General features: G+C 43.3%; 2 protein-coding genes across 3 annotated transcripts; both read left to right on the forward strand.

The window, feature by feature from the left end:
• The first annotated feature begins 532 nt into the window (after positions 1-532).
• marchf5l (membrane-associated ring finger (C3HC4) 5, like) lies at positions 533-10,177 on the forward strand. Of its 2 annotated transcripts, XM_074618346.1 has the most exons (8): positions 533-631; positions 4,084-4,131; positions 4,943-5,053; positions 5,611-5,813; positions 8,530-8,832; positions 9,024-9,190; positions 9,321-9,514; positions 9,580-10,177. In XM_074618346.1, the coding sequence occupies exons 3-7, from the start codon at positions 4,965-4,967 to the stop codon at positions 9,483-9,485; spliced, it is 927 nt and encodes a 308-aa protein (XP_074474447.1). In that variant the 5' UTR covers positions 533-631; positions 4,084-4,131; positions 4,943-4,964; the 3' UTR covers positions 9,486-9,514; positions 9,580-10,177. The 2 variants fall into 2 exon arrangements, with proteins under 2 accessions (XP_074474447.1, XP_074474446.1); XM_074618345.1 differs by having other exon boundaries at positions 9,321-10,172.
• Positions 10,178-12,737: 2,560 nt separating this feature from the next.
• Positions 12,738-25,774, forward strand: LOC141757292 (BTB/POZ domain-containing protein KCTD9-like). Its single transcript, XM_074617679.1, has 12 exons — positions 12,738-12,894; positions 15,429-15,550; positions 15,712-15,752; positions 16,088-16,181; positions 16,324-16,382; positions 16,798-16,926; positions 17,232-17,299; positions 18,491-18,586; positions 18,997-19,146; positions 19,887-19,992; positions 20,115-20,248; positions 25,213-25,774. Exons 1-12 carry the CDS (start codon positions 12,847-12,849, stop codon positions 25,327-25,329), a joined length of 1,164 nt encoding a protein of 387 aa, XP_074473780.1. The 5' UTR covers positions 12,738-12,846; the 3' UTR covers positions 25,330-25,774.
• Positions 25,775-25,819: the final 45 nt, after the last annotated feature.

Consider the following 25,819-nt stretch of genomic DNA (forward strand, 5'->3'; position numbering starts at 1 on the left):
GTATCTATATTGTTTTATTTTAATTGATTCTATTGTAATTTAAATATTTGTATATGTTACATTATATTTGTTTGAAATGAGAGAGAGACAGTATGAAAATGGGGGAATATATATGTTGAAAAAACAAATATAAAGAATAAAATAGAATTAAATAGAATAAACCTTTTCATCTTTAATTTAATGACTTATTGTTTTGCATTCTTTTTGTAAAATTAGTAATTAGTAACAGAACTTAAAGGATGCCCATAGATGTGATTACTGTGGGCAGGAATATTATTATTATTATTATTATTACTTATTAATATATTATAGAAAATGAGGCATTTGATTAAAAAGCTCATAGTACAGACATTAGATGTTCTACTTTAGTGTTATTGATTACTATATCAGTATCTTAGACTCATTCATATCAGTTTGTTTGTATTTGATTGGATATTATAAATATTAAGTCTGGTCTTCTTCAGACCAGCTGGAGGCGCTGCTGAGCCCGGGAGGCCGGAAACACACCTCAAATACAGCACACGAAGAAGAAGCAGCAGCTAGTTGTTGTTGAGCAGAAACATTCTTCTGTTCTTCTATTCTTCTGTTCAGTTCTTCAGTATCCGGAGATCTTCTTCTTCTTCTCTTTCAGGTAGGTGTTGTGATGTTTCATATTAATGTACCAGATGAACTGACAGATAACGAGGTCCAGCTGTTCCACTGCTTAGCTTAGCTTAGCTTAGCTTAGCTTAGCTTAGTTAGCCTTCACTAGTTAGCTTCATGACAAAGTTCACTGACGTTAGCATGTTAGCTTGTTAGCCTGTTAGCATGTTAGCCTGTTAGCATGTTAGCCTGTTAGCATGTTAGCCTGTTAGCATGTTAGCCTGTTAGCTTTTTAGCCTGTTAGCATGTTAGCATGTTAGCCTGTTAGCATGTTAGCATGTTAGCCTGTTAGCCTGTTAGCATGTTAGCCTGTTAGCATGTTAGCCTGTTAGCTTGTTAGCCTGTTAGCATGTTAGCCTGTTAGCTTGTTAGCCTGTTAGCATGTTAGCCTGTTAGCCTGTTAGCATGTTAGCCTGTTAGCATGTTAGCCTGTTAGCCTGTTAGCTTGTTAGCCTGTTAGCATGTTAGCCTGTTAGCCTGTTAGCATGTTAGCCTGTTAGCATGTTAGCATGACAGGGTTGTCTCTGAGGTAAGGATCTGGTCCTGGACAAGGATCTGGTCCTGGACCAGGATCAGGACCAGGACCAGGACCTGGACCAGGATCTGGACCTGGACCAGGATCTGGTGTAATAGTGCTAACAACCTTAAAATCAGTTAAATGAACAAACTGTGACTTTAAGTGAGTTTGAAGCTAACTGTTTGGTTTTGGTTTCAGTTTATGGTGAGTAACGTTAACGTTACTCTGATCCAGGTCCTGGTCCTGACCTCAGAGTACCAGGTCCTGGTCCTGACCTCAGAGTACCAGGTCCTGGTCCTGACCTCAGAGTACCAGGTCCTGGTCCTGACCTCAGAGTACCAGGTCCTGGTCCTGACCTCAGAGTACCAGGTCCTGGTCCTGACCTCAGAGTACCAGGTCCTGGTCCTGACCTGAGTACCAGGTCCTGGTCCTGACCTCAGAGTACCAGGACCTGGTACTCTGAGGTCACAGGTCACATGTGAAAGAGATCTAATTAGAGTCAGTGGTTGGGTTTCAGGTTGAGGAAGAGGAGGGTTAACCTCCAGTAGCTTCAACAGACCTGCTGAAAATACCACTAATACAAGTACTACTCAGTATGCACTATACTGGAGTACTGGGTTGTAATTATTCATGCATATTACTATTAATATTAGTATTATTACTAGTATTGTTGGTAGTAGTAGTAGTAGTAGTTAGTAGATAGTATTACCCATGGATAATAATTGTATTTGATGCATAATAATAATAATAATTGTATTTGCATAAAAAAGAAAAGAAAAGAATCACAAATACAAAAAGAAAAACTATAATAAAGAAAAAAATATAAATTCACAAATAAATCATCTAAAAGAAAAAAACAGTAAAATAAAGTTAACATCAGAGAGTCAAATATATGTGTATATATATATATACACATATATATATATATATTTATATATATATATATATATATATACACATATACAGACGTAGGCAAAGTTGTTGGTACCCTTCCGTTAAAGAGAGAAAAACCCACAACGGTCACTGAAATAACTTGAAACTGACAAAAGTAATAATAAATAAAAATTTACTGAAAATGAACTAATGAAAATCAGACATTGTTTTTGAATTGTGGTTCAACAGAATCATTTTAAAAAACAAACTGATGAAACTGGCCTATACAAAAATGATGGTACCCCTAGAAAAGATGTAAAATAATGTGACCATAGGGACATATTAAACTAAGGTGTGTCCTGTAATTAGCATCACAGGTATCTTCAAACTTGTAATCAGTCAGTCTGCCTATTTAAAGGGTGAAAAGTAGTCACTGTGCTGTTTGGTGTCATGGTGTGTACCACACTGAACATGGACCACAGAAAGCTAAGGAGAGAGTTGTCTCAGGAGATCAGAAAGAACATTATAGACCTTCATGTTAAAGGTAAAGGCTATAAGACCATCTCCAAGCAGCTTGATGTTCCTGTGACTACAGCTGCTCATATTATTCAGAAGTTTAAGGTCCATGGGACTGTAGCCAACCTCCCTGGACGTGGCCGCAAGAGGAACATTGATGACATATTGAAGAGACGGATAATACGAATGGTAACCAAAGAGCCCAGAACAACTTCCAAAGAGATTAGAGGTGAACTCCAAGGTCAAGGTACATCAGTGTCAGATCGCACCATCCGTCGCTGTTTGAGCCAAAGTGGACTTAATGGAAGACGACCCAGGAGGACACCAAATCATAAAAAAGCGAGACTGTAATTTTCCAAAATGCATATTGACAAGCCACAAAGCTTCTGGGAGAATGTCCTTTGGACAGATGAGACAAAACTGGAGCTTTTTGGCAAGTCACATCAGCTCTATGTTCACAGACGAAGAGATGAAGCATCCAAAGAAAAGAACACTGTACCTAATGTGAAACATGGAGGAGGCTCGGTTATCTTATGGGGCTGCTTTGTTGCATCTGGCACAGGGTGTCTTGAATCTGTGCAGGGTACAATGAAATCTGAAGACTATCAAGGCATTCTGGAGTGAAATGTGCTGCCCAGTGTCAGAAAGCTTGGTCTCAGTTGCAGGTCATGGGTCCTCCAACAGGATAACGACCCAAAACACAGCTAAAAACACCCAAGAATGGCTAAGAACTAAACATTGGACTGTTCTGAAGTGGCCTTCTATGAGCCCGGATCTAAATCCTATTGAACATCTGTGGAAGGAGCTGAAACATGCAGTCTGGAGAGGGCACCCTTCAAACCTGAGACAGCTGGAGCAGTTTGCTCACGAGGAGTGGGCCAACATACCTGTGGACAGGTGCAGAAGTCTCATTGAGAGTTACAGAAATCACTTGATTGCAGTGATTGCCTCAAAAGGTTGTGCAACTAAATATTAAGTTAAGGGTACTATCATTTTTGTCTAAGCCAGTTTCATTAGTTTGTTTTTTAAAATGATTCTGTTGAACCATCATTCAAAAACAATATCTGATTTTCATTAGTTCATTTTCAGTGAATTTTTATTTATTATTACTTTTGTCAGTTTCAAGTTATTTCAGTGACCATTGAGGGTTTTTCTCTCTTTAACGGAACGTTACCAACAACTTTGCCTACGTCTGTATATATAATATATATATACACATATATTTGACTCTCTGATGTCATCACCACACATCACACACATATTTATATATATATATATATATATATGTGTGTGTGTATATAAATATATATTTATATTTATATATATATATATAAATATAAATATATATATATAAATATAAATATATATATATATATATATAAATATATATATATATATATGTATGTGTGTGTATGTATGTGTGTGTATATATCTATATACAGTGTGAACGGTACCCTAACCCTATCATCTTCAGGTACAGTGTGATCCTACCTGTATGATGAGTGAATAGTAACCGTGTGTACGTGGTTCTGTAGGTCCTCGCTGCAGTCTGATGGCTTCATGAGAACATCCAGAGTATGAAGGTAAACCTCCAGAGTATGAAGGTAAACCTCTAGAGCATGAAGGTAAACCTCTAGAGTATGAAGGTAAACCTCCAGAGTATGAAGGTAAACCTCCAGAGTATGAAGGTAAACCTCCAGAGTATGAAGGTAAACCTCCAGAGTATGAAGGTAAACCTCCAGAGTATGAAGGTAAACCTCCAGAGTATGAAGGTAAACATCTAGAGTATGAAGGTAAACCTCCAGAGTATGAAGGTAAACCTCTAGAGCATGAAGGTAAACCTCTAGAGTATGAAGGTAAACCTCCAGAGTATGAAGGTAAACCTCCAGAGTATGAAGGTAAACATCTAGAGTATGAAGGTAAACCTCCAGAGTATGAAGGTAAACCTCTAGAGCATGAAGGTAAACCTCCAGAGTATGAAGGTAAACCTCCAGAGTATGAAGGTAAACATCTAGAGTATGAAGGTAAACCTCCAGAGTATGAAGGTAAACCTCTAGAGCATGAAGGTAAACCTCTAGAGTATGAAGGTAAACCTCTAGAGCATGAAGGTAAACCTCCAGAGTATGAAGGTAAACCTCCAGAGTATGAAGGTAAACATCTAGAGTATGAAGGTAAACCTCCAGAGTATGAAGGTAAACCTCTAGAGCATGAAGGTAAACCTCTAGAGTATGAAGGTAAACCTCCAGAGTATGAAGGTAAACCTCCGGAGTATGACGGAGCTCTCATTTGTGTGAATGTTTCATAGAAGAGAACATTGAACCAGACCAGGTCAGCTTTGTGTCGTCTTAGTTCTCAGATTCAGTCTGATGTTTCTCCATGTGTCCGTTCACACAGAGTCCGTTCAGTCTTCAGCACCATGGACCAGCCTGAGGAGCAGCCTGAGGAGCAGCCTGAGGAGCAGCCTGAGGAGCAGCCTGAGGAGCAGCCTGAGGAGCAGCCTGAGAAGTAAGATCACACCTCCTCACCAGGTCATGTTTGTTCCTCAGGTTCTATAGGAGTCATGTTGGTTCCTCAGGTTCTATAGGGGTCATGTTGGTTCCTCAGGTTCTATAGGAGTCATGTTGGTTCCTCAGGTTCTATAGGGGTCATGTTGGTTCCTCAGGTTCTATAGGAGTCATGTTGGTTCCTCCGGTTCTATAGGGGTCATGTTGGATCCTCATGTTCTACAGGGGTCATGTTGGTTCTTCAGGTTCTGCAGGGGTCATGTTGGTTCCTCAGGTTCTATAGGAGTCATGTTGGTTCCCTCAGGTTCTATAGGGGTCATGTTGGTTCTTCAGGTTCTACAGGGGTCATGTTGGTTCCTCAGGTTCTATAGGGGTCATGTTGGTTCCTCAGGTTCTACAGGGGTCATGTTGGTTCCCTCAGGTTCTACAGGGTCATGTTGGTTCTTCAGGTTCTACACAAACAATCATTAGTATCTGTACCTGTAGTTCCATCATCTTAATGAGCTCTACTAACCCTGGTTCTCTGGTTCTCTGGTTCTGTGTCTGTGTGTCCTCCAGACACTGCTGGGTGTGTTTTGCGACGGAGAGGGACGACCACGCCGCTGAGTGGGTCAGCCCCTGCAGGTGTAAAGGCTGCACTAAATGGATCCACCAGTCGTGTCTGCAGCGCTGGCTGGACGAGAAGCAGAGAGGGAACAGTGGAGGGACGGTGAGCTGTCCTCAGTGTGGGACGGAATACCACGTCAGCTTCCCTAAGACGGGTACGTCCAGCCATCACACCCAACTGTCTCTCTACTCACACCCGACTGTCTCTCTAATCACACCCTACTGTCTCTCTAATCACACCCTACTGTCTCTCTACTCACACCCTACTGTCTCTCTACTCACACCCTACTGTCTCTCTACTCACACCCTACTGTCTCTCTACTCACACCCTACTGTCTCTCTACTCACACCCTACTGTCTCTCTACTCACACCCTACTGTCCCTCTAATCACACCCTACTGTCTCTCTACTCACACCCTACTGTCTCTCTACTCACACCCTACTGTCTCTCTACTCACACCCTACTGTCCCTCTAATCACACCCTACTGTCTCTCTACTCACACCCTACTGTCTCTCTACTCACACCCTACTGTCTCTCTACTCACACCCTACTGTCTCTCTACTCACACCCTACTGTCTCTCTACTCACACCCTACTGTCTCTCTACTCACACCCTACTGTCTCTCTACTCACACCCTACTGTCTCTCTACTCACACCCTACTGTCTCTCTAATCACACCCTACTGTCTCTCTACTCACACCCTACTGTCTCTCTAATCACACCCTACTGTCTCTCTACTCACACCCTACTGTCTCTCTACTCACACCCTACTGTCTCTCTACTCACACCCTACTGTCTCTCTAATCACACCCGACTGTCTCTCTACTCACACCCTACTGTCTCTCTAATCACACCCTACTGTCTCTCTACTCACACCCTACTGTCTCTCTACTCACACCCGACTGTCTCTCTACTCACACCCTACTGTCTCTCTACTCACACCCTACTGTCTCTCTAATCACACCCTACTGTCTCTCTAATCACACCCTACTGTCTCTCTACTCACACCCTACTGTCTCTCTACTCACACCCTACTGTCTCTCTACTCACACCCTACTGTCTCTCTAATCACACCCTACTGTCTCTCTACTCACACCCTACTGTCTCTCTAATCACACCCTACTGTCTCTCTAATCACACCCGACTGTCTCTCTACTCACACCCTACTGTCTCTCTAATCACACCCTACTGTCTCTCTACTCACACCCTACTGTCTCTCTACTCACACCCGACTGTCTCTCTACTCACACCCTACTGTCTCTCTACTCACACCCTACTGTCTCTCTAATCACACCCTACTGTCTCTCTAATCACACCCTACTGTCTCTCTACTCACACCCTACTGTCTCTCTACTCACACCCTACTGTCTCTCTACTCACACCCTACTGTCTCTCTACTCACACCCTACTGTCTCTCTACTCACACCCTACTGTCCCTCTAATCACACCCTACTGTCTCTCTACTCACACCCTACTGTCTCTCTACTCACACCCTACTGTCTCTCTACTCACACCCTACTGTCTCTCTACTCACACCCTACTGTCTCTCTAATCACACCCTACTGTCTCTCTACTCACACCAGTTCACCTCAGATGAGCTTCATCACGTCACATTATTGAATAATTCCATTTGACAGCAGAAGGCTGACTCCAGAGCGTGAGCGGTAACCGTTCCTGAGCAGGTGGAGCTCTACGGTCCGTTGAGACTAATAAAGGCCTCCGGGTAGCTCTGATGTTACACATCATTAGATCAGTTAGATCCTCCTCAGTTACAGAGAGCTGTTGTGTCGGTTAGGGAGGCACCGATACCAAAATCGGGTATCGGGTCTGATAAACATGTTAACATGAGGTCGTATATTTATATACAGGTAATATTCATACTGGTTTAGATAAACATGAGGTCGTAGAGAGTACCCTGACCCTGAGAGAGTACCCTGACCCTGAGAGAGTACCCTGATCCTGAGAGAGTACCCTGACCCTGAGAGAGTACCCTAACCCTGAGAGAGTACCCTGACCCTGAGAGAGTACCCTGACCCTGAGAGAGTACCCTGACCCTGAGAGTACCCTGACCCTGAGAGAGTACCCTGACCCTGAGAGAGTACCCTAACCATGAGAGAGTACCCTGACCCTGAGAGAGTACCCTAACCATGAGAGAGTACCCTAACCATGAGAGAGTACCCTGACCCTGAGAGAGTACCCTAACCATGAGAGAGTACCCTAACCATGAGAGAGTATCCTGACCCTGAGAGAGTACCCTGACCCTGAGAGAGTACCCTGACCCTGAGAGAGTACCCTGACCATGAGAGAGTACCCTAACCATGAGAGAGTACCCTAACCCTGAGAGAGTACCCTGACCATGAGAGAGTACCCTGACCCTGAGAGAGTACCCTGACCCTGAGAGAGTATCCTGACCCTGAGAGAGTACCCTGACCCTGAGAGAGTATCCTGACCCTGAGAGAGTACCCTGACCCTGAGAGAGTATCCTGACCCTGAGAGAGTATCCTGACCCTGAGAGAGTACCCTGACCCTGAGAGAGTACCCTGACCCTGAGAGAGTATCCTGACCCTGAGAGAGTACCCTGACCCTGAGAGAGTACCCTGACCCTGAGAGAGTACCCTGACCCTGAGAGAGTATCCTGACCCTGAGAGAGTACCCTGACCCTGAGAGAGTACCCTGACCCTGAGAGAGTATCCTGACCCTGAGAGAGTACCCTGACCATGAGAGAGTACCCTGACCCTGAGAGAGTACCCTAACCATGAGAGAGTACCCGTAAGTGGACATTTGGGTATCGAACCGCCGACCTTGTGGTTAAAGGTCGAGCCGCTCTCCCCCCTCAGTGAGTGTTGTGTTTCCTGTTTTCTGTCCTCAGGGCCGTTGGTGTACTTCCTCCAGCAGGTGGACGGCGGTCTGTCTCGGGTCAGTCCCTTCGCCGCCGTCGGGGTGGTGGCCGGGACCGTGTACTGGTCGGCCGTCACCTACGGCGCTGTGACCGTCATGCAGGTGGTGGGACACAAGAAGGGTCTGACGGTGATGGAGCGGGCCGACCCTCTGTTCCTGCTGATGGGGCTGCCCACCATCCCCGTGGTTCTGGTTCTGGGGAAGATGATCCGCTGGGAGGAATACCTGGTGAGGCTGTGGCAGAGATACACCTGTAGAGGGAAGCTCCCGCCAGGTACGCACTCTCTCTCACACACACACACACACACACACACACACACACACACACACACACACACACACACACACACACACACACCTCCCTCCCTACGTAACCTATAAACCTGTCTACCTGTGTAAATGTGTAAATGTGTAAATGTGCTTTAAGTACTTGTAGATCAGTGATTGGTTGATGTCTGTCCTCAGGTACGAGTCGTTACCTGTCCAGAGGTCCTGCTGATGGCCTCGGTGCAGGAGATCACCTGTCAGTGTCCAGGACTCTGTGTGGCGCTCTCGTCTTTCCCTCCATCGCCAGTCTGGTGGGACGGCTGCTGTTTGGACGGATGACCTCCAACCTTCAGCGCACCCTGCTGGTGAGTTCCTGTCTTTAATGTAGAGTCTTTAATCTGGATTAGATGTCCCTGAGTTTCAGTCGTCCTCTTGTCTTGAATCTGGACTAGATGTCCCTGAGTTTCAGTCGTCCTCTTGTCTTTGTGTCCTCAGGGTGGCGTGGCCTTCGTGCTGATGAAGGGAGTGTTGAAGGTGTATTTCAAACAGCAGCAGTGCACCATTCAGGCCCGCCGGGTCATCCTCAACTACCCAGAGAGACCCGGAGACGGACAGAGTGAGGGAGGGGACGAGGACACCGAGGACAGTGGAAATGAGTAGACAGACATGATGGTACAAAAGCTAAACAGGTGAGAGTTTGGATCAGAAGGTGATTTATTAATAACCAGAACCAGAACACTAAGAAACGTCTCAGCAGCACCACGTCCTCCTGACTGGACCTGAAGACAACCAGGAACCAGGTCCTCCTTACTGGACCTGAAGACAACCAGGAACCAGGTCCAATGACTGGAGGAGGAACCTTTAACCTCCATCTACTGTAGTAATACACTGACTCTGGATCAGAACCTCATAGAACCCCACTGAGGAACACCTGAACTCTCCCTTTAACCTCCATCTACTGTAGTAACACACTGACTCTGGATCAGAACCTCTGAACTCTCCCTTTAACACAGTGTGATGTCTTCTTTGCCTTATTTGAAGCACTTTAATAACAGAACCTGACCCGGTGGACCTGCTGTAGCTGGACTGGGAGTTCTGACCCGGTTGACTTCAGTCACTGTTAAAGCTCAGACCCGGTTCAGTGAGATGTTGAGCTGCTGAACGCTGCAGAGACTCAGTTGGTGGAGGATGAAATGCTCCCACAGCTCCCAGTAGAACCCAGTAGAACCCAGTAGAACAGGAGACTGGACCCAGTCAGAACCTCCATAGTTCTGCTGGACATGTTTGAGATGTTTTGAGATGTTTGAGATGTTTGAGATGTTTTGAGATGTTTTGAGATGTTTGAGATGTTTGAGATGTTTGAGATGTTTGAGATGTTTTGAGATGTTTGAGATGTTTTGAGATGTTTTGAGATGTTTGAGATGTTTTGAGATGTTTGAGATGTTTGAGATGTTTTGAGATGTTTTGAGATGTTTGAGATGTTTTGAGATGTTTGAGATGTTTGAGATGTTTGAGATGTTTGAGATGTTTTGAGATGTTTGAGATGTTTTGAGATGTTTTGAGATGTTTGAGATGTTTGAGATGTTTTGAGATGTTTTGAGATGTTTGAGATGTTTGAGATGTTTTGAGATGTTTGAGATGTTTTGAGATGTTTGAGATGTTTGAGATGTTTTGAGATGTTTGAGATGTTTGAGATGTTTGAGATGTTTTGAGATGTTTTGAGATGTTTGAGATGTTTTGAGATGTTTGAGATGTTTTGAGATGTTTGAGATGTTTTGAGATGTTTGAGATGTTTGAGATGTTTTGAGATGTTCCCTACTTTTTATAAATTAATTCTGATTGTCGGGTTAAAACCTTTTGCCAAATGAATTTCCTCTGAGACTTTAATATGAACTTCCTCTGGGACTTTAATATGAACTCTGGGATTTGAACGCACCGCCGCCTTAAAGGAGCTCTGATTTTATGTCTCGGTGAATCATTTGTTCAATAAAGCTCTTTGTTAAACTGTTCTTTGTTATTACTTGACAACTACAAGTTAAAATAATACTGCTTAGTCAAACTACAAAATACCATATTTATTTATTTACTTACTTAATTATTTATTTCCTTATTTATTTAGTTACTTACCTATTTATTTATTTATTTATTTATTTATTTATTTACTTATTTATTTATTCATTTACTTATTTATTTATTTACTTATTTTCTTATTTATTTATTTATGTATTTAAATGTTGAGTTCAGGGGCCAGACGAGATGTCGGTACCATTTAAGGCGCCAGATGTGATTATTTTTGAAGAAGTTAATATTTGTAATTGTTGATCAGCTGATCACGTTAACGTTGTTTCGTGTCCTTATTGAGGCTCAATTAATAACATTTATTAATGTTTAACTTTAATATGTTTGGTATCATTTTAAACACTTGACTTTCATTCAGTTTATATCATTTACAGGATTTATCCATCAGCATCAAATTAAATAATATTCTCTTGTTGTATTATAATTATTGATGCTTTAATGTTGGAGATATTATATTACCCGAAGGATCAATAACGTTTGATCTTAATCTATAACAAGACATCAGACATTATATGTTGTTTTATTAGTCTGAATCTGTGAAGTAACTCAAGTTATCAGATGAATGTCGTGAAGAATAAAGTACTATAATAATAGTCATATTTCTCCTATGAAGTACAAGTAGTAGAATATGGAAGTACTCAAGTAATAGTAATACCTTAAGATAGGACATGTAAATGTACTGTGTGTATATTGTTCTGTTACAGATTATTAATAATAATAATAATAACTTGGATTACAGCTTCAGTCTGTAGAAAGTTTATTATTAATAATAATAATAATAATAATAATAATAATAATAACTTGGATTACAGCTTCAGTCTGTAGAAAGTTTATTAATAATAATAGTAATAATAATAACTTGGATTACAGCTTCAGTCTATAGAAAGTTTATTAATAATAATAATAATAATAATAATAATAATAATAACTTGGATTACAGCTTCAGTCTGTAGAAAGTTTATTAATAATAATAATAATAATAACTTGGATTACAGCTTCAGTCTGTAGAAAGTTTATTAATAATAATAATAATAATAATAATAATAATAACTTGGATTACAGCTTCAGTCTATAGAAAGTTTATTAATAATAATAATAATAATAATAACTTGGATTACAGCTTCAGTCTGTAGAAAGTTTATTAATAATAATAATAATAATAATAATAATAACTTGGATTACAGCTTCAGTCTATAGAAAGTTTATTAATAATAATAATAATAATAATAATAATAATAATAATAACTTGGATTACAGCTTCAGTCTGTAGAAAGTTTATTATTAATAATAATAATAATAATAATAATAATAACTTGGATTACAGCTTCAGTCTGTAGAAAGTTTATTAATAATAATAATAATAATAATAATAATAATAACTTGGATTACAGCTTCAGTCTATAGAAAGTTTATTAATAATAATAATAATAATAATAATAATAATAATAATAACTTGGATTACAGCTTCAGTCTGTAGAAAGTTTATTAATAATAATAATAATAATAACTTGGATTACAGCTTCAGTCTGTAGAAAGTTTATTAATAATAATAATAATAATAACTTGGATTACAGCTTCAGTCTATAGAAAGTTTATTAATAATAATAATAATAATAATAATAATAATAATAATAATAACTTGGATTACAGCTTCAGTCTGTATAAAGTTTATTAATAATAATAATAATAATAATAATAATAATAATAATAATAATAACTTGGATTGCAGCTTCAGTCTGTCGAAAGTTTAAAGATGAAATTAAACAATTAAAAATAAGAATGAATGATCTTTGTGGAGGTCCCGCCCCCTCGGCTCTCTCATTGGCTGGTTCCGCCTCAGTGGGCGTGTCTGAGAGGAGACCGGAAGCAGGTTGTTGTTGTTTATTTTATGAACCGGCGGCCGGTACCGGGATTTAACGGGATCTAATGAGTTTATCCGGTCATGAGAAGAGTCACGTTGTTCGTTAACGGAACCTCCTCCAACGGAAAGGTGAACTGAAGACATTAACCCGGGAACCCAGTTAGCTTAGCTTAGCTTAGCATTGTGTCTAAACACCCTAACACAGACAGAGCTAGCAGAGCTAGCAGAGCTAGCAGAGCTAGCAGAGCTAGCAGAGCTAGCAGAGCTAGCAGAGCTTACCGGTAGGTGTGTTATAGGAGTGTACCGGTAGGTGTGTACCGGTAGGTGTGTTACCGGTAGGAGTGTACCGGTAGGTGTGTACCGGTAGGTGTGTTACCGGTAGGAGTGTACCGGTAGGAGTGTACCGGTAGGAGTGTACCGGTAGGAGTGTACCGGTAGGAGTGTACCGGTAGGAGTGTACCGGTAGGTGTGTACCGGTAGGTGTGTTACCGGTAGGTGTGTTACCGGTAGGTGTGTACCGGTAGGAGTGTACCGGTAGGTGTGTTACCGGTAGGTGTGTTACCGGTAGGAGTGTACCGGTAGGAGTGTACCGGTAGGTGTGTACCGGTAGGTGTGTACCGGTAGGTGTGTTACCGGTAGGAGTGTTACCGGTAGGAGTGTTACCGGTAGGAGTGTACCGGTAGGTGTGTTACCGGTAGGAGTGTACCGGTAGGTGTGTACCGGTAGGTGTGTTACCGGTAGGAGTGTACCGGTAGGTGTGTTACCGGTAGGAGTGTACCGGTAGGAGTGTACCGGTAGGTGTGTTACCGGTAGGAGTGTATAAAAATAAATGTATTAGCCAAACCTCTCCCTGTGAAGTGAGGAGTCATCCAGACATGTTACCATAAAAATAAAAGTTTTAAATGTATCAATAAGAAACATCAGATCCAGAAAACATGATGTTTCACCAAATCAGCTGCTTTACAATAAATACAATAGATACAATAAATACAACAGATACAATAAATACATTAAATACAATAAATACAACAGATACAACAGATACAATAAATACATTAAATACAATAAATACAACAGATACAACAGATACAATAAATACAATAGATACAATAAATACAATAAATACAACAACAGATACAATAGATACAACAGATACAATAAATACATTAAATACAATAAATACAACAGATACAACAGATACAATAAATACAGTAGATACAATAAATACAATAAATACAACAACAGATACAATAGATACAACAGATACAATAAATACATTAAATACAATAAATACAACAGATACAATAAATACATTAAATACAATAAATACAACAGATACAACAGATACAATAAATACAATAGATACAATAAATACAACAGATACAATAAATACAACAGATACAATAGATACAATAAATACAACAGATACAATAAATACAACAGATACAATAAATACAACAGATACAATAGATACAATAAATACAACAGATACAATAGATACAATACAACAGATACAATAGATACAACAACAGATACAATAGATACAACAACAGATACAACAGATACAATAAATACAACAGATACAATAGATACAATAGATACAATACAGTACAACAGATACAATAGATACAACAACAGATACAACAGATACAATAGATACAATAAATACAACAGATACAACAACAGATACAATAGATACAACAACAGATACAATAAATACAACACAACAGATACAATAGATACAACAGATACAATAAATACAACAGATACAATAAATACAACAGATACAATAGATACAACAACAGATACAATAGATACAATAGATACAATAATAGATACAACAGATACAATAAATACAATACAACAGATACAATAGATACAACAGATACAATAGATACAACAGATACAATAGATACAATAGATACAATAAATACAATACAACAGATACAATAGATACAATAGTGTTACCGGTAGAAGTGTTACCGGTAGGTGTGTTACCAGTATGTTACCGGTAGAAGTGTTACCGGTAGGTGTGTTACCAGTGTGTTACTGGTAGGTGTGTTACCAGTGTGTTACCGGTAGAAGTGTTACCGGTAGGTGTGTTACCGGTAGGTGTGTTACCAGTGTGTTACCGGTAGAAGTGTTACTGGTAGAAGTGTTACCGGTAGGTGTGTTACCAGTGTGTTACCGGTAGAAGTGTTACCGGTAGGTGTGTTACCAGTGTGTTACCGGTAGAAGTGTTACCGGTAGGTGTGTTACCAGTGTGTCACCGGTAGGAGTGTTACCGGTAAGAGTGTAACCGGTAGGTGTGTTCCCGGTGTGTTACCGGTAGAAGTGTTACCGGTAGGTGTGTTACCAGTGTGTTACCGGTAGAAGTGTTACCGGTAGGTGTGTTACCAGTGTGTCACCGGTAGGAGTGTTACCGGTAAGAGTGTAACCGGTAGGTGTGTTCCCGGTGTGTTACCGGTAGAAGTGTTACCGGTAGGTGTGTTACCAGTGTGTTACCGGTAGAAGTGTTACCGGTAGGTGGGTTACCAGTGTGTTACCGGTAGAAGTGTTACCGGTAGGTGTGTTACCAGTGTGTCACTGGTAGGAGTGTTACCGGTAGGAGTGTTACCGGTAAGAGTGTAACCGGTAGGTGTGTTCCCGGTGTCCTCCTGCAGGTGGTGGCGGTGTGCGGTTCTCTGGAGGAGCTCCTGTCGGTGGCCAGCTCTAAGCTCGGGATCAGAGCCTCCGGTGTTTCTACCGGGACCGGCGGCCTCATCGATGACGTCACGCTCATCAGGTCAGACATCCCGTTAATCAATAACGTCACGTAGTATCATTTTTTACTGCAGTAAAGTCCAGTATTTACTGTGTACTGTGTGTACTGTGTGTACTCTGTGTACTGCAGAGAGGAGGACGTGCTGTATTAACTGTGTACTCTGTGTACTGTGTGTTCTGCAGAGAGGACGACGTGCTGTACGTCTCAGAGGATCCATCTGAAGGTGAGTTTGAGGCCGAAGCGCTGAAAGAAGTATTCAAGTATTAATACAACAGTGTAAAAGTACTTCTACAAATTACTGTAGCTGCAAAATGTACTTCGAGTATCAGCAGTAAGAGTACACAAGTATTCTCAGCTTCATGCTGTAGAATGTAATCCTGAGCTGCTTTAAGTACTCTAATACAGTCTGGTCCGGTGGGGCCCAACCTGGGGCTCGGGCCCTTCCGGAGGGTCACCAGATCAGTCGGGGGGGTCTGTGAAAGGTGAGTTGTTACTGTGCCGGTCTCTGTTGGTGGTTCCCTGCGGTACTTTACCTGCGGTACCGTTACCTTTGTGCAGATCGTCAGGATGACCTCACCGACCCTGAGAAGGACCAGACTCACACTGATTGGCTGACGCTCAACGTGGGCGGGCGCTGCTTCACCACCACCAGGTAAATCAGAGCATCAGCACCGTAAGAGGTTCTAGAGAGGTTCTAGTGTTCCTCCTGTTAGAGAACACTCTGTGCATCAGTAGAGAGGTGTAGCGTCAGTGTGACCACTTCCTGTGTGACCACTTCCTGTGTGTGTTTTCAGGAGCACGCTGGTCAGTAAAGAGCCTGAGAGCATGCTGGCCCACATGTTCAGAGAGAAAGGTGACGTTATCTTTATCTATATATCTATATATACATATACAGTATATCTATATTCTGTATATCTATATCTATATACTGTATATAGATATACAATATATAGATATACTGTATATCTATATTCTGTATATCTATATCGATATACTGTATATAGATATACAGTATATACATATACAGTATATCTATATTCTGTATATCTATATCTATATACAGTATATAGATATACTGTATATAGATATACAGTATATCTTATATTAATTTATTATCTGTTTATCTCAACACAATGACTGATGTCTTCATGTGACGTCATGTTTATATATATACAGTATATCTATATAAATAGATATACTGTGTATTAGTATGTAGTGACGTGTTGATGTGACTGGATGCTGATGTTCCTCTCTTGGTTGTGATCCAGATGTTTGGGGGAACCATCGTGACTCTCAGGGAGCGTTCCTCATCGACCGGAGTCCAGAATACTTTGAGCCCATTCTGAACTATCTGAGACACGGACAGCTGATCATCAACGACGGCATCAACCCTCTGGGTAGGACTCTACTGGACTCTACTGGACTCTACTGGACTCTACTGGACTCCACTAGACTCTACTGGACTCTACTAGACTCTACTGAACTCTACTAGACTCTACTGAACTCCACTAGACTCTACTGGACTCTACTGAACTCTACTAGACTCTACTAGACTCTACTGAACTCTACTGGACTCTACTGAACTCTACTAGACTCTACTGACAGTAGATTATAGTAGAGCTTTATCATCATCAACCCTCTGGGTCAGAGGTCAGGGGTCAGAGGTCACAGTGCTGTCTGACTTTCAGTCTGTCTGCTGCAGGTGTTCTGGAGGAAGCTCGCTTCTTTGGGATTGAACAGCTGGCGGAACAGCTGGAGACACTCATCAAGGTGTGAGAGGTGTGAGAGAGGTGAGAGAGAGGTGTGAGAGAGGTGAGAGAGAGGTGTGAGAGGTGAGAGGTGATAGAGAGGTGTGAGAGGTGAGAGGTGATTGAGAGGTGAGAGGTGTGAGAGAGGTGAGAGAGAGGTGTGAGAGGTGATAGAGAGGTGTGAGAGGTGAGAGGTGATTGAGAGGTGAGAGGTAGGTGAGAGGTGAGAGAGAGGTGTGAGAGAGGTGAGAGGTGAGAGAGAGGTGTGAGAGGTGAGAGGTGATTGAGAGGTGAGAGGTGTGAGAGAGGTGAGAGGTGAGAGGTGAGAGAGAGGTGAGAGGTGAGAGAGAGGTGTGAGAGAGGTGAGAGGTGAGAGGTGAGAGGTGATTGAGAGGTGAGAGGTGTGAGAGAGGTGAGAGGTGAGAGGTGAGAGAGAGGTGAGAGGTGAGAGAGAGGTGTGAGAGGTGAGAGAGGTGTGAGAGGTGAGGTGTGAGAGAAAGGTGAGAGAGGTGAGAGAGCTGTGAGAGAGGTGTGAGGTGATTGAGAGCTGAGAGGTGTGAGGTGAGAGGTGAGAGGTGAGAGAGGTGAGAGAGAGGTGAGAGGTGTGAGAGGTGAGAGAGAGGTGTGAGAGGTGTGAGAGGTGTGAGGTGAGAGAGGTGTGAGAGAGGTGAGAGGTGTGAGAGAGGTGAGAGGTGTGAGAGAGGTGAGAGAGGTGAGAGGTGTGAGAGAGGTGAGAGAGGTGAGAGAGGTGAGAGAGGTGTGAGAGGTGAGAGAGAGGTGTGAGAAAGGTGAGAGAGGTGTGAGAGAGGTGTGAGGTGAGAGGTGAGAGAGGTGAGAGGTGTGAGAGAGGTGAGAGGTGTGAGAGGTGTGAGAGGTGAGAGAGGTGTGAGGTGAGAGAGGTGTGAGAGAGGTGAGAGGTGAGAGAGGTGTGAGAGAGGTGAGAGAGGTGTGAGAGGTGTGAGAGGTGTGAGGTGTGAGAGAGGTGAGAGAGAGGTGAGAGAGAGGTGAGAGGTGAGAGAGGTGTGAGAGAGGTGAGAGGTGAGAGAGGTGTGAGGTGTGAGAGAGGTGAGAGAGAGGTGAGAGAGAGGTGAGAGGTGTGAGAGAGGTGAGAGAGGTGTGAGGTGAGAGGTGTGAGAGAGGTGAGAGAGAGGTGTGAGGTGAGAGGTGTGTTTTCAGCTCCAGGTGTTTGACCTCCAGGTGTGATTGTGTTCAGTCCTCTCAGCCTCCTGATGATCATTCTCCTCTGAGCCGCAAAGAGTTCATCAGATACCTGCTGGCCACGACCACCAAGGCTGAGCTACGCTGTCAGGTACTAGTACACATTAATACACATTAGTACACATTAATACACATTAGTACACATTAGTACACATTAGTACACATTAATACACATTAATACACATTAGTACACATTAATGTTTATGTGTTATTGGGTCTGATTCTGATCCACTGTGACCATCAGAGACTGAGTGTGTCTGTGATGCGTTCAGGGTCTGAACTGAGTGTGTCTGTGATGCGTTCAGGGTCTGAACTGAGTGTGTCTGTGATGCGTTCAGGGTCTGAACTGAGTGTGTCTGTGGTGCGTTCAGGGTCTGAACTGAGTGTGTCTGTGGTGCGTTCAGGGTCTGAACTGAGTGTGTCTGTGGTGCGTTCAGGGTCTGAACTGAGTGTGTCTGTGGTGCGTTCAGGGTCTGAACTGAGTGTCTGTGGTGCGTTCAGGGTCTGAACTTTAACGGGGCAGATCTGTCTCGTCTGGATCTGCGCTACATCAACTTTAAGATGGCCAACCTGAGAGGAGCCAACCTGACCCACGCTAACCTGAGCGGGGCCAACCTGGAGAGAGCTGACCTGTCCCTGGCCTGCCTCGATGTGAGTACTCAATCCAGTCATCAACCCGGGCTGAACCGGGCTGAACCAGTCTGAACCGGGCTGAACCAGTCTGAACCGGGCTGAACCAGTCTGAACCGGGCTGAACCAGTCTGAACCGGGCTGAACCAGTCTGAACTGGGCTGAACCAGTCTGAACCGGGCTGAACCAGTCTGAACTGGGCTGAACCAGTCTGAACCAGGCTGAACTGAAGCGGTTACCAGTCTTCAGAGCCACCAGACTATAAAACCAATAATTTAACCTCTCAGAACCGCTGCCTTAATGTGTGTGTCTCTCTGTGTGTGTGTGTGTGTGTGTCTCTCTGTGTGTGTCTCTCTGTGTGTGTGTTTCTGTGTGTGTGTCTCTCTCTGTGTGTGTGTCTGTGTGTGTGTGTGTCTGTGTGTGTGTGTGTGTCTGTGTGTGTGTGTCTCTCTGTGTGTGTGTTTCTGTGTGTGTGTGTCTCTCTCTGTGTGTGTGTGTGTGTGTGTGTGTGTGTGTGTCTCTCTGTGTGTGTGTGTGTGTGTGTCTGTGTGTCTCTGTGTGTGTGTCTCTGTGTGTGTGTGTGTGTGTGTGTGTGCGTGTGTGTGTGTGTGTCTCTGTGCGTGTGTGTGTGTGTGCGTGTGTGTGCGTGTGTGTGTGTGTGTGTGTCTGTGTGTGTGTGTGTGTGTGTGTCTGTGCGTGTGTGTGCGTGTGTGTGTGTGTGTCTCTGTGCGTGTGTGTGCGTGTGTGTGTGTGTGTGTCAGGCAGCCAACCTGCAGGGGGTGAAGATGTTGTGCACCAACGCTGAAGGAGCGTCGCTGAGAGGATGTAACTTTGAGGATCCTGCAGGAATCAAAGCCAACCTGGAAGGTGAAGCAGCCAATCACACGCCTCGCTCCTCCTCACACACACCTGAGCAGGTGACCTATCTATTGATCTATTGGACTGATGTGTGTGTGTGTGTGTGTGTGTGTGTGTGTGTGTGTGTGTAGGAGCCAACCTGAAGGGCGTGGACATGGAGGGCAGTCAGATGACGGGGATCAACCTGAGAGTCGCCACGCTGAAAAACGCCAAACTAAAGAACTGTAACCTGAGAGGAGCGACGCTGGCCGGGACCGACCTGGAGGTGAGGTCATCAGAGGTCATCAGAGGTCATAGGTCATCATTCACTGTAAAGACGGGACACACCAAGCCGACATCACACTACTAGCGGTGATGAAGGTCGACTGTTGCGTCGCCTCACATTTCCTTTGTCTCGGCCGACAAGTTGCACTCCAACACCACTCTCACTCACCACTTAGCTTCACCACTCTCACTCACCACTTAGCTTCACCACTCTCACTCACCACTTAGCTTCACCACTCTCACTCACCACTTAGCTTCATCACTCTCACCACTTAGCTTCACCACTTAGCTTCACCACTCTCACTCACCACTTAGCTTCACCACTCTCACTCACCACTTAGCTTCATCACTCTCACTCACCACTTAGCTTCATCACTCTCACTCACCACTTAGCTTCACCACTTAGCTTCACCACTCTCACTCACCACTTAGCTTCACCACTTAGCTTCACCACTCTCACTCACCACTTAGCTTCACCACTCTCACTCACCACTTAGCTTCATCACTCTCACCACTTAGCTTCACCACTTAGCTTCACCACTCTCACTCACCACTTAGCTTCACCACTCTCACTCACCACTTAGCTTCATCACTCTCACTCACCACTTAGCTTCATCACTCTCACTCACCACTTAGCTTCATCACTCTCACTCACCACTTAGCTTCATCACTCTCACTCACCACTTAGCTTCATCACTCTCACTCACCACTTAGCTTCATCACTCTCACTCACCACTTAGCTTCATCACTCTCACTCACCACTTAGCTTCACCACTCTCACTCACCACTTAGCTTCACCACTCTCAAATCAAATCAATTTATTTTTGTATAGCGTCAAATCACAACAGAAGTTATCTCAAGACGCTTTATATGTAGAGCAGGTCTATGACCGTACACCAGAGTTTAGAGACCCAACAGGATCCACCAAGCGCACTGAGGCCAGGAAAAACTCCCCGATTACTGGGAAGAAACCTGGAGCAGAACCGGGCGCAGGGCGGGCGGCCATCTGCCGAGACCGGCTGGGGGGACAGATAGATAGAGTGAGAGAGAGAGAGAGAGATAGAGAGAGAGAGATATAGAAGCAGCCACAATAGCAGTCTAGCAGCTGTAATAACTAATACAAGTAGGACTGATAACACAAAACCAATAGTGGTGGATGGAAAGAGTGATAATACAACTATCGGAAAGCCAGCACTGTCCAGCATCTCTCCTCAGTACGTCCATGTGTGTTGGTGTGGGACGTCCCTGTGATCGATGCCCGTGCGTTGGTTCCTGCAGCATCAGCATGCTTGCTGGGAGCTCTTGATGTCTTTGGCAGTGATTGAGAAGTGTTATTCTCCAGGCTGCCACATTGTCACTAGGTGTTGGAAATCCCTCGTTAGCATTGGTAGTCCCTCGTACAGACGTAGTTAATTAGGGATGGTAGCAGTTGGTGTCAAGCAGGCACCGACGCGGCAGCAGATGCAGCCACAATACCGGAGACCACCAAGATCCAGGTGAGACCCTGCTCCAAGTGTACCCATGCTCCAGGTATAACCTCGCTCCCTGGTGTGATCCCGCTCCAGGTATGACCTCACTCCAGGTGTGACCCCGCTCCACGGTTAGCTGCGAGACAAGGAGGCACAAGGACTCCCGGGAAGGAATGAAGTTAGTAACAACATGGACATGGGACATGAGTATATACAGAAGGAGAGGGGAGCTCAGTGTGTCATAGGAAGTTCCTTATGACAGTGTGTCATAGGAAGTCCCCCGGCAGTCTATGCCTATAGCAGCTTAAGTATAAGCGTTATCAAAGAGGAAAGTCTTTAGCCTACTCTTAAATGTAGAGACGGTGTCTGCCTCCCGGACTGAAACTGGGAGCTGGTTCCAGAGAAGAGGAGCTTGATAGCTGAAGGCTCTGGCTCCCATTCTACGTTTGGAGACTCTAGGAACCTCAAGTAACCCTGCATTCTGTGAGCGCAGTGCTCTAGTGGGGTAGTAGGGTACTATGAGCTCTTTAAGATATGATGGGGCCTGACCGTTTAGCGCTTTGTAGGTGAGGAGGACGATTTTAAAATCTATTCTGGATTTTACAGGCAGCCAGTGCAGAGAAGCTAATACAGGCGTAATATGATCTCTTTTTCTAGTTCTAGTCAGTACACGTGCTGCAGCATTCTGGATCAACTGGAGAGTCTTAAGAGACTTATTGGAGCAGCCTGATAATAAGGAATTGCAGTAATCGAGTCTAGAGGTAACAAATGCATGGACTAATTTTTCTGCATCATTTTGACACAGGATGTGCCTGATCTTCGCAATGTTACGTAGATGAAAGAAGGCAGTCCGTGAGGTTTGTTTTATGTGAGAGTTAAAGGACATATCCTGGTCGAAGACAACTCCCAGATTCCTTATGGTGGTGCTGGAGGCCAGGGCAATGCCATCTAAAGTAACTATATCATTAGATAATTTGTTTCGGAGGTGCTCAGGGCCTAGTACAATAACTTCAGTTTTGTCTGAGTTTAACATCAGGAAATTGCAGGTCATCCAGGTTTTTATGTCCTTAAGGCATGCTTGAAGTTTAGTTAACTGGTTTGTTTCGTCTGGCTTGATTGATAGATATAATTGAGTATCATCTGCATAACAATGAAAGTTTATGGAGTGTTTTCTAATAACATTGCCTAAGGGAAGCATATATAAGGTAAATAGAATTGGTCCAAGTACAGAACCCTGTGGAACTCCGTGACTAACTTTGGCGTACATGGAGGACTCATCGTTGACATGTACAAACTGAGATCGATCTGATAAATAGGACTTAAACCAACTTAGTGCAGTTCCTTTAATGCCAATTAAATGTTCCAGTCTTTGTAATAGGATGTCATGGTCAATGGTGTCGAAAGCAGCACTGAGATCTAGCAAGACAAGTACAGAGACAAGTCCTTTGTCCGATGCCATTAGAAGGTCATTTGTAATTTTCACTAGTGCTGTCTCTGTGCTATGGTGCACTCTAAATCCTGACTGATAATCTTCGAATAAATGATTGTTCTGTAGAAAGTCACACAGCTGACTGGCAACTACTTTCTCCAGTATTTTGGAGGTAAAGGGAAGGTTAGATATAGGTCTATAGTTGGCTAGGACCTCTGGATCAAGAGTGGGTTTTTTAAGAAGAGGTTTAATTACAGCTACTTTAAAGGACTGTGGTACATAGCCTGTTAGTAAAGACACATTGATCATATCCAGTAAAGAGGTGCTAACTAGAGGTAAAACTTAGCTTCATACTCTCACTCACCACTTAGCTTCATTACTCTCACTCACCACTTAGCTTCACCACTTAGCTTCATCACTCTCACTCACCACTTAGCTTCATAATCTCACTCACCACTTAGCTTCATCACTCTCACTCACCACTTAGCTTCATCACTCTCACTCACCACTTAGCTTCACCACTTAGCTTCACCACTTAGCTTCGTCACTCTCACTCACCACTTAGCTTCATCACTCTCACTCACCACTTAGCTTCATCACTCTCACTCACCACTTAGCTTCATCACTCACTCACCACTTAGCTTCATCACTCTCACTCACCACTTAGCTTCACCACTTAGCTTCACCACTTAGCTTCATCACTCTCACTCACCACTTAGCTTCATCACTCTCACTCACCACTTAGCTTCATCACTCACTCACCACTTAGCTTCATCACTCACTCACCACTTAGCTTCATCACTCTCACTCACCACTTAGCTTCACCACTTAGCTTCACCACTTAGCTTCATCACTCTCATTCACCACTTAGCTTCATCACTCTCACTCACCACTTAGCTTCATCACTCTCACTCACCACTTAGCTTCATCACTCTCACTCACCACTTAGCTTCATACTCTCACTCACCACTTAGCTTCACCACTCTCACTCACCACTTAGCTTCATACTCTCACTCACCACTTAGCTTCACCACTCTCACTCACCACTTAGCTTCATACTCTCACTCACCACTTAGCTTCACCACTTAGCTTCATCACTCTCACTCACCACTTAGCTTCACCACTCTCACTCACCACTTAGCTTCATACTCTCACTCACCACTTAGCTTCACCACTCTCACTCACCACTTAGCTTCATACTCTCACTCATCACTTAGCTTCACCACTTAGCTTCATCACTCACTCACCACTTAGCTTCATCACTCACTCACCACTTAGCTTCATCACTCTCACTCACCACTTAGCTTCATAATCTCACTCACCACTTAGCTTCATCACTCTCACTCACCACTTAGCTTCATACTCTCACTCACCACTTAGCTTCACCACTTAGCTTCATCACTCACTCACCACTTAGCTTCATCACTCTCACTCACCACTTAGCTTCATAATCTCACTCACCACTTAGCTTCATCACTCTCACTCACCACTTAGCTTCATCACTCACTCACCACTTAGCTTCACCACTTAGCTTCATCACTCTCACTCACCACTTAGCTTCATCACTCTCACTCACCACTTAGCTTCATCACTCTCACTCACCACTTAGCTTCACCACTCTCACTCACCACTTAGCTTCATACTCTCACTCACCACTTAGCTTCACCACTCTCACTCACCACTTAGCTTCATCACTCACTCACCACTTAGCTTCATCACTCTCACTCACCACTTAGCTTCATCACTCTCACTCACCACTTAGCTTCATCACTCTCACTCACCACTTAGCTTCATCACTCTCACTCACCACTTAGCTTCATCACTCTCACTCACCACTTAGCTTCACCACTTAGCTTCATCACTCTCACTCACCACTTAGCTTCATCACTCTCACTCACCACTTAGCTTCATCACTCTCACTCACCACTTAGCTTCATCACTCTCACTCACCACTTAGCTTCATCACTCTCACTCACCACTTAGCTTCATTCCAGATTGGCTTGGTGTGTCGGGACCTTTAGACCAATCAGAAGCTGTGATGCATTCAGGTGTTGTCTGTTTCTCCAGAACTGTGACCTGTCAGGATGTGACCTTCAGGAGGCCAACCTGAGAGGCTCCAACGTGAAGGGAGCCATCTTTGAGGAGATGCTGACTCCTCTGCACATGTCCCAGAGCGTCCGCTAGAACCACCACATCGTCTCCCAGTGATTCACTGGTCCTGATCCCAGTATCAGTGATGAATGTTGGTCAAACCACCACATGGACATGATGATGATGATGATGATGATGATGATGATGATGATGACCTCAGTCCTGATGTTTTTCTACGGTCACGTCTTCATCATCATCTGGTATATTTAATATTGTTATGATGTCACATCCTGCTGAAAGCTGCTGGTTGTTTACTGAATGTGTTTTCTGTCTTGATGTTAACCAGCGAGATGCTAAACTTCAACATCTGTCCTGCTGAGCCCTGCTGATTTTATCATCTTTAATACATGTTTTATATTAAATCATGTTATATTATATTATATTATATTATATTATATTATATTATATTAAATCATGTTATATTAAATCATATTATATTATATTATATTATATCATATTATATTATATTAAATCATATTATATTATATTATATCATGTTATATCATATCATATTATATTATAT

This window comes from Sebastes fasciatus, chromosome 19 (assembly GCF_043250625.1).
Source record: "Sebastes fasciatus isolate fSebFas1 chromosome 19, fSebFas1.pri, whole genome shotgun sequence".
Lineage (NCBI taxonomy): Eukaryota > Metazoa > Chordata > Actinopteri > Perciformes > Sebastidae > Sebastes > Sebastes fasciatus.

Bases quoted from the DNA above. Each gene is read 5' to 3' on its own strand.
- marchf5l (XM_074618346.1), top strand. From the start codon at position 4,965: ATGGACCAGCCTGAGGAGCAGCCTGAGGAGCAGCCTGAGGAGCAGCCT. The intron at 5,814-8,529 runs GTACGTCCAGCC...TTCTGTCCTCAG, and splicing joins CGTCAGCTTCCCTAAGACGG to GGCCGTTGGTGTACTTCCTC. The intron at 8,833-9,023 runs GTACGCACTCTC...GTCTGTCCTCAG, and splicing joins TAGAGGGAAGCTCCCGCCAG to GTACGAGTCGTTACCTGTCC.
- LOC141757292 (XM_074617679.1), top strand. From the start codon at position 12,847: ATGAGAAGAGTCACGTTGTTCGTTAACGGAACCTCCTCCAACGGAAAG. The intron at 12,895-15,428 runs GTGAACTGAAGA...GTCCTCCTGCAG, and splicing joins GAACCTCCTCCAACGGAAAG to GTGGTGGCGGTGTGCGGTTC. The intron at 17,300-18,490 runs GTGTGAGAGGTG...GATTGTGTTCAG, and splicing joins AGCTGGAGACACTCATCAAG to TCCTCTCAGCCTCCTGATGA.